Below are 16009 nucleotides of genomic sequence, written 5' to 3' on the forward strand. Positions count from 1 at the left end.
TTGCATACTATATCCATCGCAATAAGAATTAAGAAATAATAAACTTGACAAAAGATCTAATTATTAGTTAAATATTTGTCATTATTGTAAAAAGTTTTATCGGTAATTAATAAAGTTTCATGAGATATCATAGAAGCTGTTGCGTATACTTTACCGTCAAATTCTTCAGTATTGATGAATATAGCAGTAGCTCTAAATCATGAAGTACCATTATCAGTTGTCACTTCAAAGTAACACTACGACATTCTGGTCAAAATGAGAATATCTAATTATGTTATTCTTCAGTTTTTTTCCTTCAAAGTTCTATATCAGAACATTATTTCATCAATATCATCAATCTTCTCTAAGGTCCGCTGCAAAAACTACTCCTACGCAGCCAGCAATCAATGGATCAAGGATTCCTAGGCCAAGGACATACGCAGAATATCTGGTACTCGATGGCCGAAGGTGGTAGAGGGACCGCCATCTAAACGATTCCCCTCCACTCTCGCCCGACGTCCGATCCCCTCCGGAGACAAAGCCCGCGAAAGGTAAGGGCTTGCAGCAGTCAACACTACCACCAGACGTAGAGGTCATGTTCAAGAACGATCGTCCATGAATTGCTTCCACGTCTCGCTGGGCAGTCTCTTTCCACGGTTCGGACAAGTCATGTACCCAATCCACTGTCACTTACTGTCCTATTGATGGGTCTATAATGGTCACTTTGATCTCCTGCTAATCTCCATATCAGTGATTCAATCATATACGGAAGCTCCGAAAGATTGCTCTTCGATTGACTTTAAATCTACTAAGGAAGCATGTAGGGCCGAACACGTTTCAGTGCACTCATCACTGGCAATACACACTAATCTATTTCGTCGGACGAAAAGTGTGAAACGGGTTACAGGACTTAGTGGAAGATAGAAAGATAGAAATTAAGATATCAACACCGCAATTCATTGTGACATGAATTCGAAATCTCAATTGCTTTGAATAACGTCTTTCCTACTGCTCCAAGGAAGAATTCAGCAAAAAAATGCTTTGGGCTTTGATCTGAACTAGAATACAAAAATAAGTATGCGACACGACTTTTGACTTTTCTGAGTTCATTCTTAGACCATTTCTAAAATTCTAATGACACCAGTGCAATCTACAATGATGTTTATATAAAAGATTGTTTACGCCAAAACATTGATTACAGTATTACTACATATTACAAGTCTTAAATAAGGCCGCTATTTAATTTTGACTATGTAATGTAATAATTGAAACTATATTTACGGATTAATCTCGCGTTTTTTAATGTCATTTATATTACAATTTTACAATTCACTTACGTTTCTGGTTTTTTTATTTTTTTTTTATTGCTTAGATGTGTGGACGAGCTCACAGCCCACCTGGTGTTAAGTGGTTACTGGAGCCCATAGACATCTACAACGTAAATGCGCCACACACCTTGAGATATAAGTTCTAAGGTCTCAGTATAGTTACAACGGCTGCCCCACCTTTCAAACCGAAACGCATTACTGCTTCACGGCAGAAACCGGAGGGGCGGTGGTACCTACCCGTGCGGACTCACAAGAGGTCCTACCACCAGTAATGGCTCGCGAAACTCGAAGAAAATTGGCAAATGTGATCGAGGAAACCAAATTATAAATGATTAATGTGCTGACAATAAGTCAAATGAAAGGAAATCAGTGCAATATTGTAAAAAGTAAGTTAATCGCATATTTTTATTAGTGTCATCTATATTAAAATTTTAAAGAATGACATTCAAGATCAAATTTATTTTCGAATCACCTAGCATTATTAACGAAAGATAAAAAAATTCACCGTAAAAATAAATATAATATGCTAATGGCATACCGCTTCTAAACATAAACTAATTAGAAGCGGAAATTTCGAAATATGTTTTAGGAAATATTTAAATGAAAATTTTATAGGATAAACGAAGTAGCATAAAGGTTATTTTTTTAAATATTTTACACAGTCATAACTTCTGAATAGTTTTCCTTACCGTCTACGCCATAGTAAATGATCGGGAGAAATACTTCTTCTACTTTTAATCCAGGCTTCTCTGATAGTAGCTAAGGGCAGGCTATCGCGGCGAAACGTCCACCGCACAGACCGAGGTACACTTATCACTGATTCTTTAACACAATTCTTTTCCATTTCCGGAAAAAAAAAACACTAAAAAATATTCATAAATCGATAATTTCCTATTTCGAATAACTCAACACTTCATTACAGTGTGACTTAATGATATAAAAGATGTCATCTTTACGGAGTACGTGCTGAAACTAATTATATTACACGTTATCATTATTTGCTCCTCTTATTTGATTAAGATACGAAGGCCTAAAAACAAAACTATTGTAAAACTCAGCGATTGCAATGCGGCATCTCGTCTGAAGTAACGAATTGTGTACTCTCCGTACGAGTTAAGTCTTAACTAGTTAAATGTGATAAATATATTTGGTTTTCATACGAGATTTGAATTGAGCGATAAAGCTTTGTTGTTTTTGAGATTTAATATTATTTAATGATTAAATTTACATACTCGATATACACGACTTCGTCAAAAAATTCACAAAGGATATTAGCATAACCTGTACATATTTTTAAATGGAATTGTTGTACTAGGATTTAAGGATATTTTAGATTCAAAGATGCTGTTTATCAATTATTATAAGATTGAAATTTTACTTTTACACTGAAGTTCCAAAAAAGAAATAATGACTTTGTTGTTTATAATTTTAAATTACAGTTGTGTTATGGTTCAAGTAGTTGGTCGTATAGTTTTCGTTATAATTGCAAATAAAAGTAAATTTTCGGTAAAACAAGTACTTCTAGGAAAATCTTATTAAAGTTTTTTTTTTATTGTTTAGATGGGTGGACGAGCTCACAGCCCACCTGGTGTTAAGTGGTTACTGGAGCCCGTAGATATCTACAACGTAAATGCGCCACCCACCTTGAGATATACGTTCTAAGGTCTCAGTATAGTCACAACGGCTGCCTCACCCTTCAAACCGAAACTCCTTACTGCTTCGCGGCAGAAATAGGCAGGGTGGTGGTACCTACTCGTGGAGACTCACAAGACGTCCTACCACCAGAAAAAGTTGTTTTAGTTGAGATATTTATTTTCTTACAATTATACGTAGTAAGCACGTAGTTTAGTTAGTGTAATATGTATAGACTTACTGCCCAGGTATAGCTGGTGTGGGAACCCTAAGGTGATGATGACCCCTACGTGGGCGCTCCGCGTCGCTCCCGTCGCTGATATCCTCTAGCCCCCCATGACTGCCCGATCCGCCCGCCGATCTGACCAACAGTATCATATAATTATGCCAGTACAATACTAAAACGAATTGAACCCTATGCCAAAACTAAATAAATACTAAATTACGAACAACCTCCAGCAAACGTGTATCAAGAATGCACATAAAATGTCCCGTTTTCATGAGAACTTTACATTCATAATTGACGTATATTAATTTCATACATTAAATATATTATATATTTTTTATTTAAATTCTTTATCTTGTTCATTTATTCTCAAATCCACATAGTTACTGTAATTATTATTTTTATCAAGCTGAAGCTGCGAAATAGCGTTTTGGTAGTGACGAATTAATTTTATATAGAATAATTTGATAAAAGTTTATCAACTTGAATTTGTAAAATCGCTAAAATAATTAGGTATTAAGCAAGTTTCTACTTATACAATATACATATATTATAACATCAAAAGCAAAAATATAGAAAATCTACTTTTTATGGCTCTTGTGGGCAGACAAGCATTCGGCCCATGTGATGGTGAGTGATTATAGTCACTCATGGACCTCAACAATTTTAGGGACGCCTAAGAGTTGCTGCCTTGTTTTTATTGCCCTTGTAGGCAGACGAGCATACAGCGCATGATGTTCTGTGGTTACCGTCCCACATTAACAATGCCAGGGGCAGAGGCAAGTCGGTGCATACCGTTAAGTACTCTCCACAAGCCTTGTTTGAAGAAGGACATGTCATAGCACTCGGGAAACACCGTAGAGGGGAGCTCATTCCAAAACCGGATAGTACGTGGCAAAAAAGATCTCTGGAAGCACACTGTGGATGAACGCAGTGGCTCCAAGTAGTATAAATGAACTCTACTCCTAAGTGCCTGCCTACGCCTAAGTGATCTCCGCAAGCCTCATTTGAAGAAGAGCCTGTCATAGCACTCCCGAAACATCATGGAGGGGTTTTTATTCCAGAGCCGGGGGGAAAATATGGCTAGAAACGATTCCAGGTAATATGGATGAACTCTTCTCGGATGGCGGGAGGTGCGATGGTAAAAAAGCAACGGAGAATCATCTCAAACAATTCCTTAGAGCCCTCCCCCGAGCTTTAAACTTTTGAATTATTTTCACACCGCATTTTATTTAAAACATATTTGCAAATAATTAATTTTACTTTTGAATTATTTTCACACCGCATTTTATTTAATACATATTTGCAAATAATTAATTTTGTGCAGGACGCGATACGAAAAATAAATAAGAAATCACAAAATTTTATTTAAAAAAAATACAAGACATGTAGCTGAAATAGCCGGAAATTATTGCTCAGCAGCAAACAATAAACATGCATAGCTTAACAAAACATTATTCACGATCACAACCATACGCAGTTTATCTCTGTACCTTGGCATATTAAGCTCTGAAAAGCCGAATTTGGCAAAGCCTCGTATTATTACAAGGAATGAATCTGCCACGCCATGCCGATTACCTAGAAATAATAATTTATGATTGGCATAAAGCCTCTAAATGATTATATACCCAAAAAAATCAACACTATGTATCTTACGCAACACTAACAAGTCATAAAGTTAGGCTACTCTATAATAAGGGTATCGTTTTAGCTCGGATATGTAATGCTATATACATTTAAATTACTTTAACTGAAAATTTCAAGTTTATATTGCTAGTACGTGATATGTGGACATTGCTTAGGCGTAGATACATACATGTATGTCGCACCAAAATGAAATAAAATATTGGTTTCGTAAATTGGATACCTAAGTTTGTTAATTATACGTTGAAGTTTGAGTGCAATCAAAAGAGCTTTACTATTAATTACTTTAGAATGATATTTAAGATGATATTTTGACGTAAACATACAAATACAATGAAAGTCCCTTCACAAAATATTTTATTGGCAAAAAAATATAATAGGCAAAACTTACCGAAAAATTCTCTTCAGGCGACTAATGACGTGATTCTTTATTAACACTTATAAACACAACACGTAGCTAGAAATGCACTGGGATATCAGTCACAACGTTTATCACATCATCACATTTGTTCATGTTGTTTTAATTTCAACTAATTATTTTACGCCACTGCCGTTTTGTTTGTCGTTCAAAACGTTAAAAAGTACGTACACAATTTTTGAGATTTAAAATTTCAATTTACTATTTGTTACGATTTTCTTTTAGCACTTACATAAAAGATTTAACGGTTTTTTTTTTCAATTAAAATGAAAAGAAAAACTTCCAATGTTCCTCAATTTTTTTTATTTAACGTATCAATAGTTCTAGAATTATTTAAAAAAATGATGAAAACGCCTAAAAAGAACAACTAACTACTACCTACGACTACTTCTATCTTATTGAAGTATTCGACAAGCAAAATAATAAAATAGTGATTTCGTCCCAGCATTGAATTTGTTTCTCAATGATAATAATATTATTATTTGTGATGCCACCAAAAGGTTTCACACGTCTGGCTAAAATTGAAACAGCCATGCAATACGATGACATACAAGTTCATTGGATTACGGGCAACGTTCACTATTCTATTCGAATTTCTATTAAAGCCTATCTTACAGTAACCTTTTGAACTGAATTTCAAAATGTTATGCATATGAGCAAGAAATCCCAGAAAGTTTTATTGTAAGCCTTCTTGCTTGTAAGCTTGCTTCTTCTTTCCTGCTTTTCATCAATCGGGTGAGACAATTGATATAAATAGATTTTATGCAATTATAAAAATATTGAATTCTATGAACTTTATAAGAGTGTAAAAATCAATTTATTATAATTTAACAATATAATCAATTACTGGTAGTAAGGAGTCTTGTGTCGCCACACGGGTACCCGCCACCCTGGCTATTTCTGCCGTGAAGCAATAATGCCTTTCGGTTTGAAGGGAAAGGCAACCGTTGGACTCAAAACTCATGTATTAAGGTGAGTGGTGGTAATTACTGTGTTGATTTCCATGAGCTCTGGTAAATACTTAAGACCAGATTGGCCACAAACTCGTCCATATCTATCTATATACTCAGTCTGGCCATAAATACTGTTACAATTAAAAATAAACAAAATATTACATTTGAATTTGGAATCTGTCATTTTTATATGATTGCTCATTGAGTTTTCTCATTTTGGCGCCAATACATTGTACAATATTTTGTGATATTAAAATGGAGTGGGGTAGTAAAGAGAACCGAATCGCTGTGATTGCATTACACAAAGTAGGTATGGAGCCAAATGTAATTTTTAAAACTCTCCATACGCTTGGTATTAGTGATTGGTAGAGGTATTATTGATAACTGGCCTCAACGTTTAACGGACTGTATTGCAGCCAATGGAGCCCACTTCGAATAAACTTTTTATACTTTAAATTGTTTTATATTTATATATTAAACTAACACACTGTAAAAGTAATAAATGTTATTTGCAATAGAATTTTTTTTCCTTTGTCTCAGTATTTATGGCAAGACTAGGTATATAAAAATGAATTGCTGTTCGATAATCTTGCTAAAACTCGAGAACGGCTGAACTGAATTGGCTAATTTTGGTTTTAAATTATTTGTGGAAGTCCAGAGAAGGTTTAAAAGGTAGATAAATATGAAAATGCTCGGAATTAAATAAAAATGACAATTTTGATTTTCATTTAATGTGTCCCCCGTCGGACGGATTCCTTTTGTTTTAAGTTTATTTTATACAAAAGTTTAGGTATTTATCGATGGAGGCACTACAAAGTCTACCGGGTCAGGTAGTATGCAATAAAAATCCGTTGTAAATAATTGTAATTGGGTACAGTCATTAACGAAGATCGATCGTTTTGTTTGTCGCCTTCCGTGCGCCCTTACTGACATAGGGACATAGGGACTCTCGATTGTTGTGGTCTTTAGCTTCCCCCACGTTGCCCGGGGCTACGAATTCCCCTCGTCACAACAAGGAGGACGGGCGAGAGCGAGGAAAATATTTTTCCTCTTCGATTAGACACCGTTACGATGCTAAGTTCAATGACTAATCTGACTTTTGTCGGACATTGTAAAGAAATTTACTACATTAACTTTGTATTGTAAAATGTCTGATTAATATTTATAATTTTTTGTGATTTGTATAAAATATTTATTTATTTATTATGTATAACATAGTAAAATTATATTACATATTAATATTTGTGTGTATTAAATATGATTATTCAATCGATAAGTATACCGCGGTTAATTTCTTTCCATATTGAGAAATCACTACATATAAGAATTTATAAGATAAGAAATTATCCACCTAATGGTTGTCTGGAAGAGATCGCTATTATTATAATTTTTTTTTATTGCCCTTGTAGGCAGACGAGCATACGGTCCACCTGATGGTGAGTGGTTACCGTCGCCCATGGACTTCAGCAATTCCAGGGGCAGAGCCAAGCCGCTGCCTACCGCTTAAAACGATAAGCTTATTAACGATAAGATCGCCCATTGTACTTTTGTATTCAATATTTCGCATTTGTATTTATTTTATATTGGTGTACAATAAAACATACCCTATTCTCTTCTATTATTTCGTATTACAATTTAACTGACGTTAATTTCCATGTGATATAACTTTATTCTGAAAAAATAGTCTTTAATAAGTCTAATTTCTTAGGGCACAAACTCTTGGCCCTCATAAAAATAAACGAAACACTAAAATCATTTCAAATCCCATAAAATATGACTATTAAAACGGCAATTTCAAATAAAGCATCACTTTAAATTTGCGATTATAAAAGCCATGACTGCAAATAAATCATTCACGGAACTTTAAAATTAATTAACAGTCTTACGAACACAATGCAAACATTGTTTTATCAAAACACGAACACATTTATAACGATCAATGTAAATATTAACACGTGCAGTAAACGTGTACTTACTTCTACATACATACGTATCATTTAAGTATCAGATGTTTCATAGTAAAATATCTGATACCTAATTACTTCTAAGGTTTAATCTCACGTATTTTATTAATCATTATATTATTTCAGACGTTTCGAATACTTAATGGGTTTCGTGGTCACGGGCGACTTGTCGTAAAAATAGTTTTAATAATGATAGGGGAGGACGCGATTGGGAACTAAAGTTCAAGCTTATAGTGAGGGGTAGGGCTCAGGGTATTATTTAATAAAACTATGGGTTAGTCAAGCTTACACGTATTTGGCAGGACAGAAAAGTCTCCAATGCTACCAAAATGAGACTAGTCCGGACGTTGGTTTTCTCGATTTTCCTCTCTGGTGCAGAGTCGTGGACGATTCGAACAACAGAGCGGAAAAAATAGAAGCGTTCGAGATGTGGTGTTGGCGAAGAATGCTCCGCATACCGTGGACCGCCAAGAGAACAAACAAATCTGTCCTCGAGCAACTTCGTATTTCTATACGAAGCATCGATTTGCGTCGATTTGCTACCAGAAGGTTCTTGGTTACTTTGGTCACATTGCTCGGCGGCCACCAGACAACCTTGAAAGATTTATTATGGTGGGCAAGGTAGAAGGGAAAAGACCCGCCGGCCGGCCACCAAACCGTTGGTCGGATCAGATAACTGCGCTCCCTGGACTCTCTGTTGCGAACGCCCTGAGAGAAACCGAAAACCGAAGCAAATGGAAGCTGATGGTACAAAGAGCCACGAAGGGCTTTCAGGGACACGACCTTCAGCAATGAAGTATTCGACTAAGAAGAAGAAGTCACTGATATCAAATGTCTAATTCTAGTCTTGTTACACAAACAATTTGCGATATAGAACAATAATTACAATATGATGTGGGCGCACGCAACTCACACCTAAAACGGAAAGCCACCGGAAACAATCTTAATTATCTGTCAAAAGACGGATATAGATAATAAAAACTATGTATAGCGAGCAGGCATACGGCCGCGAGAGTGACGTACATGTCGGTTTGCTATAAGTTGTAATATGAATTATCCTGACAAACAACCGGTTTGAAGGCTGGGGCCACAGATATTGGGGGCTATCTGTGCCTGGGGCAGTCGTTGTACCGTAAAACTTAGAGTTAGAACTTATATCTCAAGGTGAGTGGCGGAATATACATTGTTGATGTCTATAGACTCCGGTAGTGACTTAATAGCAGATGTGCCGTCAGATCCTTCACGCGTCTAGGCGGCCATTAAAAATCAAACCTCCGGTCGCACGCGTCACGAATATGATCTCGACTTTAACTTCTACAAACTATTTTTTAATATGGATATGATTATACTATTCCGCAGTCTATGGTAAAATATCAGTCTGATTCATTAAGGAAATACGCGTCGACCTCAGCTTGCTGGGGCCACTCAACTATCTACTCATAATTCTTCCGTAGTAATAGTATATTTTTATTTATTTATTGCTTCGATGGGTGGACGAGTTTACGGCCCACTCTTGTTTAAAATGGATACCAGAGTCCATAGACATCTACAACGTAAATACCGCCACCCACCTTGAGACATGAGTTCTAAGTCTCCGTTTGTACAAAAGACGGCTGTCCAACCTTTCAAGCTGAAACGCATTACTGCTTTACGGCAGAAATAGGCAGAAATACCTATCGCTATTTTCCTAACATCTTCTTAGCCCATTCCTAGTTTCTATATGGAATGTTGATAGTAGGACGTACCTGGAGCACGTGCGTGTTTGAACCTTCCGTTTATTTCAGCCGCGAAGCATAAACGTTATTCCAACGTAACTACGAAATTGTCTTATAGCAGCATGAGAAGACTTTCATTTTGTGATATCCATAGAGTACAGTAATAAAGAAAGATAATCTATTACATTAATGTTTTGTAATGGTGATATCATTAATGCCAAATTCAAATCAAACTTAATGAATAAGAATATTTAGATTCGATTACAAATATATAAAAGCAGTTGTTGTAATTTTGCTTTAATCAGATATTATTATTCAATCAAAGAGAACTTGTAGTTGATCGATAGCAAATTTTTGTTTGCTGTACTTAAACTCTGTGACTACGACTTATTTGTTGTTCAATAAAACGTTCGAGAAGTGGAACTGTGTTTTAGTACCCAAATTGTGCAAAAATAAGAAAAATATAAAATTTCTCATGTAATAAGATAACATACAAAAAACAAAATACTGTATTTTTTCAAATCTTCGACCTTTTTAATCGAATTTAATTAAGTTATTAGTATAGAACATATTTTTAAGAGACCGTAGATTACCTACGTAAGTTAATTACCGGTACTCTGAATTTATTAAATCTAGTTCTTTTCTTAAAATAACAGGCCCCAACCTTGTAACGCGTAGCATAGATTATCCGACGATTATTTAAATAAGTTTATTATAATAAGTAAGTAATTATCTACGTTCCACAATAATATATTTTTCTTAATTAACGACGCCTTTGTTCACACGCTTAGTTATTATAATTAAAATCTGTATTTGATAAAGTTTTGATTCTTAATTTTTACAAATTTTTGCTACGCGATTTTAAAGTATCCACAGCTGTTCTCATTTTTCCGAAATCATATTCTAACTTGAATATTGTGTATATAACTATTCATACGTTACATTCATAATTTTGTACTACCTATCTTTTTATGTTGGAGAAATATTATAGCTTCTTAGCTACGCTAGATTATACATTATTAAATTTAAAAAATCCCAAAATATCGATCAGCTTTACAAAATTCTGTAATTGGATAATTAAAAATCAAGTGATATACATATAATTTCCACGTCTATCTTACTACGTAAGTGTCTGTAATAATTTAAACACACATTTCATTATGTAAACATGTTAAAATCACTATTTCCGTATCACTACAGCAACACGTACTTGTTTTTCACAAAATGTTCAACATAATTCGTTTTATCAATGATAAACTTTATACAAGGTTCAAGTTTAGTTAAATATTAGATAATATTATGTGTTCACAAAAGCCACATGCACACTGTCTGTCTGTTAGAAAGTAGAACTGTCAAAAGAACCTGTAGAAAATCAGGTAGGCGACCGTCTACTCTGCATACAGAAAGTGAAGGTTCAAAATTGATTGTTAGAGAATCTGAAGTTTAGAAACATGCGCGGTGGTGCATTGCGCATTATATTGATTGCGACCATGTGTGGGAAAAGAAAAATGGCGGAAAATTCAAGTCGAACTCTTCTCTTGTTATTCAGGATCAATGGATTATTATTTTCTTGTAATCCGAAAAACGAAAAGAATTACGATGCCTCATAATCTTTTTATTCAATATATAGTATAAAAACTTACAAACTTTTAAGATGCCTCGTTATATTTTCTTACCACTTTATTAAAAACTGATATACGTAATGAATTTGACGATTACTTCTTCAACCTATGATAATCATAAGCTTGTCCCAAAATTTTTAGTCGCCATATTAAATTACGGGTAGTATTGTAAGGCTGTACGAGTAGATACCATCTTCCTATCCATTTCAGCCGCGAAAGAGCCATACACGTCCATGTCAATAGGATTAACTGTTAAACTGAATAGTTATGAATCCGATGTTATGCCCAAAGGAAAGGGACAGCGTTCACATCATAATTTGTATATGTTGGGGTAACCGTTTAAAACCAGGTGAGCCGTGAATTTGTGTGCCTTACTAAAGCAATGAAAAAATACAAATCATAGTGTTTAGTTGTAAGGTTAGTTTTTTTCCCTACCTAAGCTGATAGCCTTAAGAGGCTATTTCAGCGTAACCATAATTAGTAGATGAGCTCGCGGGGCTCAAACCTGACGACGTTGCTAACACGAACCCTAGCAAGAGCCGTGCTTTGCAGATTGTACCACCGTATCGGAAACGCGACCCACTGAGAAGATCCAGCGAGAAACTCAGTGAGCTGTGTCTCTGGGTTAATTTACTCGTCGAGCCAGAGGTTAGTTTTTATATAGGTAGTTCTAGTTCACTGTTTGTCTTCCAACTAAAATAAAATAAAGTGAAATAAAATAAAAATACTAAACACTATTTAGTGCAAATGAGTTTGCCGGCAAACGTATATATTAAAGTTTACTTATAAAATATCACGCTACTCACGTGATCAAAAGTCTAGGTACAGCTGGTCTTGGCCTTCTGCCATACACCTGCAGTGACCGTCTCGGCGGAGGCGATGGGATGTCCAAATACACCAACTCTGGATCTACAAATAAATTAATTAATCTTTCGTTTTATTTTAATGCTTTTGACGTTTTGGCTAAGGTGTAAGCTCGTTCATTCACTGCATGTTTTTCGTGGAAATCTAGCATAGATTAACAGAGTTATTTGTGGATGTCAAATATTTGGCGCCAATTATTATTATGTCTCTGTTTTTCTTTCTAGAATTGTTTAGCTTGCTTTGTTAATAGAACCAAACACTGTTTCATAATAATTACTAGGAGGCTGCAAGATGTGAGTATTCGTGAACACATTTCGCATTACGAACCTGCTTGAGATTTTTTTTAAACTGCAATGGTTCCTAATTACATCTCTAGCTTGTAGCCTGATGTAAACTTACACATATGTTTTCCCGATCGGGTAGGAGAGCACAGTAAAAGTACTATTCTTGAATAGGAAGTACCTACACATCTATTGCTTTCAAAGAGAGATGAGGACACAACCTCTCTGACGGTGAGTAGTTATTATAGACATCAGCAACGCTAAAGATACACTTATAAACGTTGCTTACCTCTGTTAAATAGATTGAAGACAATGAGCACGCCCAAAGCAAAGTCTAAATAATGAATATATTCTTAATGAAATTAATATGGTAAACCTATTTTTGAATTGAAACCTGATTTGGAATTCTCATTGAAAGGTTTGATATATCGGTGGGCATAAAAAGTTGATTCTTTTTTCACAGTCAAGAACAACAGAAGTGTTATTAAGCGGCCCACTGGCTTATTTACTGTTTCTAAAAAAGTATGCACTCTATTTCTTAGAATTCGTAGTTAGTAAATTAACGTTTGATACTAGCATTTAATTAATGGCCGAACACGTACCATGCTCGAATATTTCACAAATCGCAGCATCTGATACGGATCGACCGCGCGTTCTTAAATTAGGTCGATCTTTTTTGAAGTAGGACCAGTGACGCGCCACCGATGAACGCAGGAGACGATTGAATCTACGAAACAAGAATTGACAATCAGTGGAAGAATAATTAATGACTTAATGCAGTATTATCGATAAATGCAAAAATCAAAAGAATGAAATTTGATATTCTGATATAATTCTTGAGAATTTGACATTTGTCGATTAAGAATGGGTCTGCAGTTTGATTTTTATTATACCATATTCCTGATCCCGTGCGTGCGTACATAGGTATTATATTGTAAATAAACCCTGGCACTGAATAAATATACATTGAACGTCTTACCCATCACGTCGCTACAAACAGTTATTTGGACTCATCTAAAAATTTAAAATATTGTACTTCTATGACGATAATATTTCGCATTAATTGTAATTAGTTTCAAAACTTGCTTTCGCGTGTCTAACTCAGTTTTGTGCATATTAATATTACACCGATCCTGTTATTCATTGCTAATAAAACATTTATCAAATTCATCATTTTGAAATCTCATGCATATATTTTTAGTATTTATTTCATATATTATGTGTACGTCGTTTTTCAGATACTTCGAAATAAGTTCTAGTCCGTCGTATACTTTATGAAGCCGTGTGATGTAAGGGACTGTTCACCCGATCTATTTATCACAAGTTGACCTTCACCTAAATACTTCTATCATTCGATCACTGACTCGTCATTTATACACTTTCAATGTTACGTTGATTTCAGGCAGGTATATAAACAAAACTATTTACCATTACAATGTAATTAAAATCGGCTTTTAATATTCGTTTATTTATAGCTCGAAGAGTTCTAGATTACAAACATGTTCGAATTAACCACATAATTTTTGTTGTATCATTATGCGGATATATAAATACGATAGGTACTTACTAACTAGTGTTAGGACGTCTTTTGAGTCCGCACGGGTAGTTACCACCACGCCGCCTATTTCTGCCGTGAAACAGTAATGCGTTTCGGTTTGAAGGGTGGGGCACCCGTTGTAACTATACTGAGACCTTGAACTCATATCTCAAGGTGGGTGGCAGCATTACGCTGCAAATGTCTATGGGCTCCGGTAATCACTGAGTATCCACCAGATGGGTCGTGGGTTCGTCTATACCTCTAAGCAATAAAAAATTTTTTTTTTTATTTAGGACCGATGATTTGAAGTTTATTACGAGTACATATTTCCGAAACCCTTTTTTTTGAGCAAGGAAAATAACGAGCACACTAAACTTAGTGTAAAAAGACGTGAGTCAATTTACATCACAGCGTAGGTATATGCCATTACCCAGCTCGAGACATGAGGTCAAACATTTATTTGTGTATTACAACGGCTATCTCATTATTCAAAACCTTTACGTAACTTCCTAATTTGTAATCCCCTAGTTACTGTTGGTAGCGGACGATGCAAATTCCCACGAGTACCTACCACCTTCCTATATATTTTTACCGGGAGTAATCATGCGGCGAGCAGTATTGTGGTAGGAAATACCTCAGCTGCGCTTTAGTGTTTATGATATGTGCATATTTTTTATTTATTATTTTTAACCTATCTATTCGCTGATAGCCTATTGCAGCTACGCGTGGAAAGATAGGGGGCTCGCGGGCTCAACCTGAGAGATATTGCTAACACTAGCTAGGGCTAGTGGCTGGGCAGTGCTTCGCAGAATCTACCACCGGATCGGAATAGCCACCCACCGAGAAAATCCGGCGAGAAACTCAACAGCCACATGAGCATTGGCGACCAATCACCATTAGACGGACGTGTATATTAAATCATTAAATAAATGCGCTCAAGTTTGAAGAGCGCAACAGGCGTTTCAACCAAACACTTGCTTCAATCCTATATCTCTTTATGGACAAGGATGACTTTGTAATGACCGCTTGACAATAAATAGCAAGCGGCTTGGCTCTGCCCCTGGCATTGCTGAAGTCCATGGGCGACGGTGACCACTCACCATAAGGTGGGCTGTATACTCGTCTGCCTACAAGGACAATAAAAAAAAATTAACCGTGAGCTCTTAAACTCGTCTTACCTAATTCAATAAACTCACCTCTTTAATGGCGTATCACAAATTTCCGAAGACGAACTCGTTGACGTTGAAGAATCGCTACCGCTTGTTGCATGTTTATAAACCACACAACTAACGCTCTTACGAATCATTGCACTTACGATATCAGTTAATTCAAATTCAACTCTCTAATAAACTTAAACAAAACTTGTAAACAAAACGAGGCACTGATTTCAAACAAACAAATCCGATTGTATGAGCATCACGATTTCTTATGAAATACTGAATTTCGTTCGTATGGATGATGTTCAAACGAAAGTTTGTCACTCGCGTCTATATATAAACTGACCAGAGACCGGTGGCGCCCGCGCCGCTCCTCCATAAGATTTTGACTCATCGGCAATTAGATTGAAAAAATCGGTCAATTTGCATGTTCCGAAAGATTCGTAAACAAACCACGATTTCAAAGTATGCGCTGAAAGTATGGAGCATTATGACTCATTTTAGACAAATTCGCTGTTTGTTTACTCAGTTTTAAAACTGTTGCATGTTTCCGAATAAAATTACAACATGTGTCTTGAAGTCGACGGGGCCTAAAGGATAAGACGTCCGGTGCATTCGTATCTAACGATGCAACGGTGTTCGAATCCCGCAGGCGGTTACCAAGATTCTAATGAAATACGTACTTAACA

The 16009-nt window shown here is 35.7% G+C and overlaps 1 protein-coding gene across 2 annotated transcripts in view; it reads right to left on the reverse strand.

Moving 5' to 3' along the window:
• Positions 1-15547, reverse strand: part of LOC114248634 (uncharacterized) — an 89343-nt gene extending 73796 nt beyond the window's left edge. The window contains exons 1-4 of one of the 2 annotated variants that reach the window (XM_028181932.2): positions 15360-15547; positions 13229-13353; positions 12288-12390; positions 3181-3300 (exon numbers count right to left, since the gene is read on the reverse strand). In XM_028181932.2, the coding sequence (XP_028037733.2) occupies positions 3181-3300; positions 12288-12390; positions 13229-13353; positions 15360-15469 (458 nt within the window). In that variant the 5' untranslated portion in view covers positions 15470-15547. The remainder of the gene's footprint in view (positions 1-3180; positions 3301-12287; positions 12391-13228; positions 13354-15359) is intronic. The other variant, XM_028181934.2, reaches the window with a different exon arrangement.
• Positions 15548-16009: the final 462 nt, after the last annotated feature.

Source organism: Bombyx mandarina, chromosome 21 (genome assembly GCF_030267445.1).
Source record: "Bombyx mandarina strain Sakado chromosome 21, ASM3026744v2".
In the NCBI taxonomy this organism is placed as follows: domain Eukaryota; kingdom Metazoa; phylum Arthropoda; class Insecta; order Lepidoptera; family Bombycidae; genus Bombyx; species Bombyx mandarina.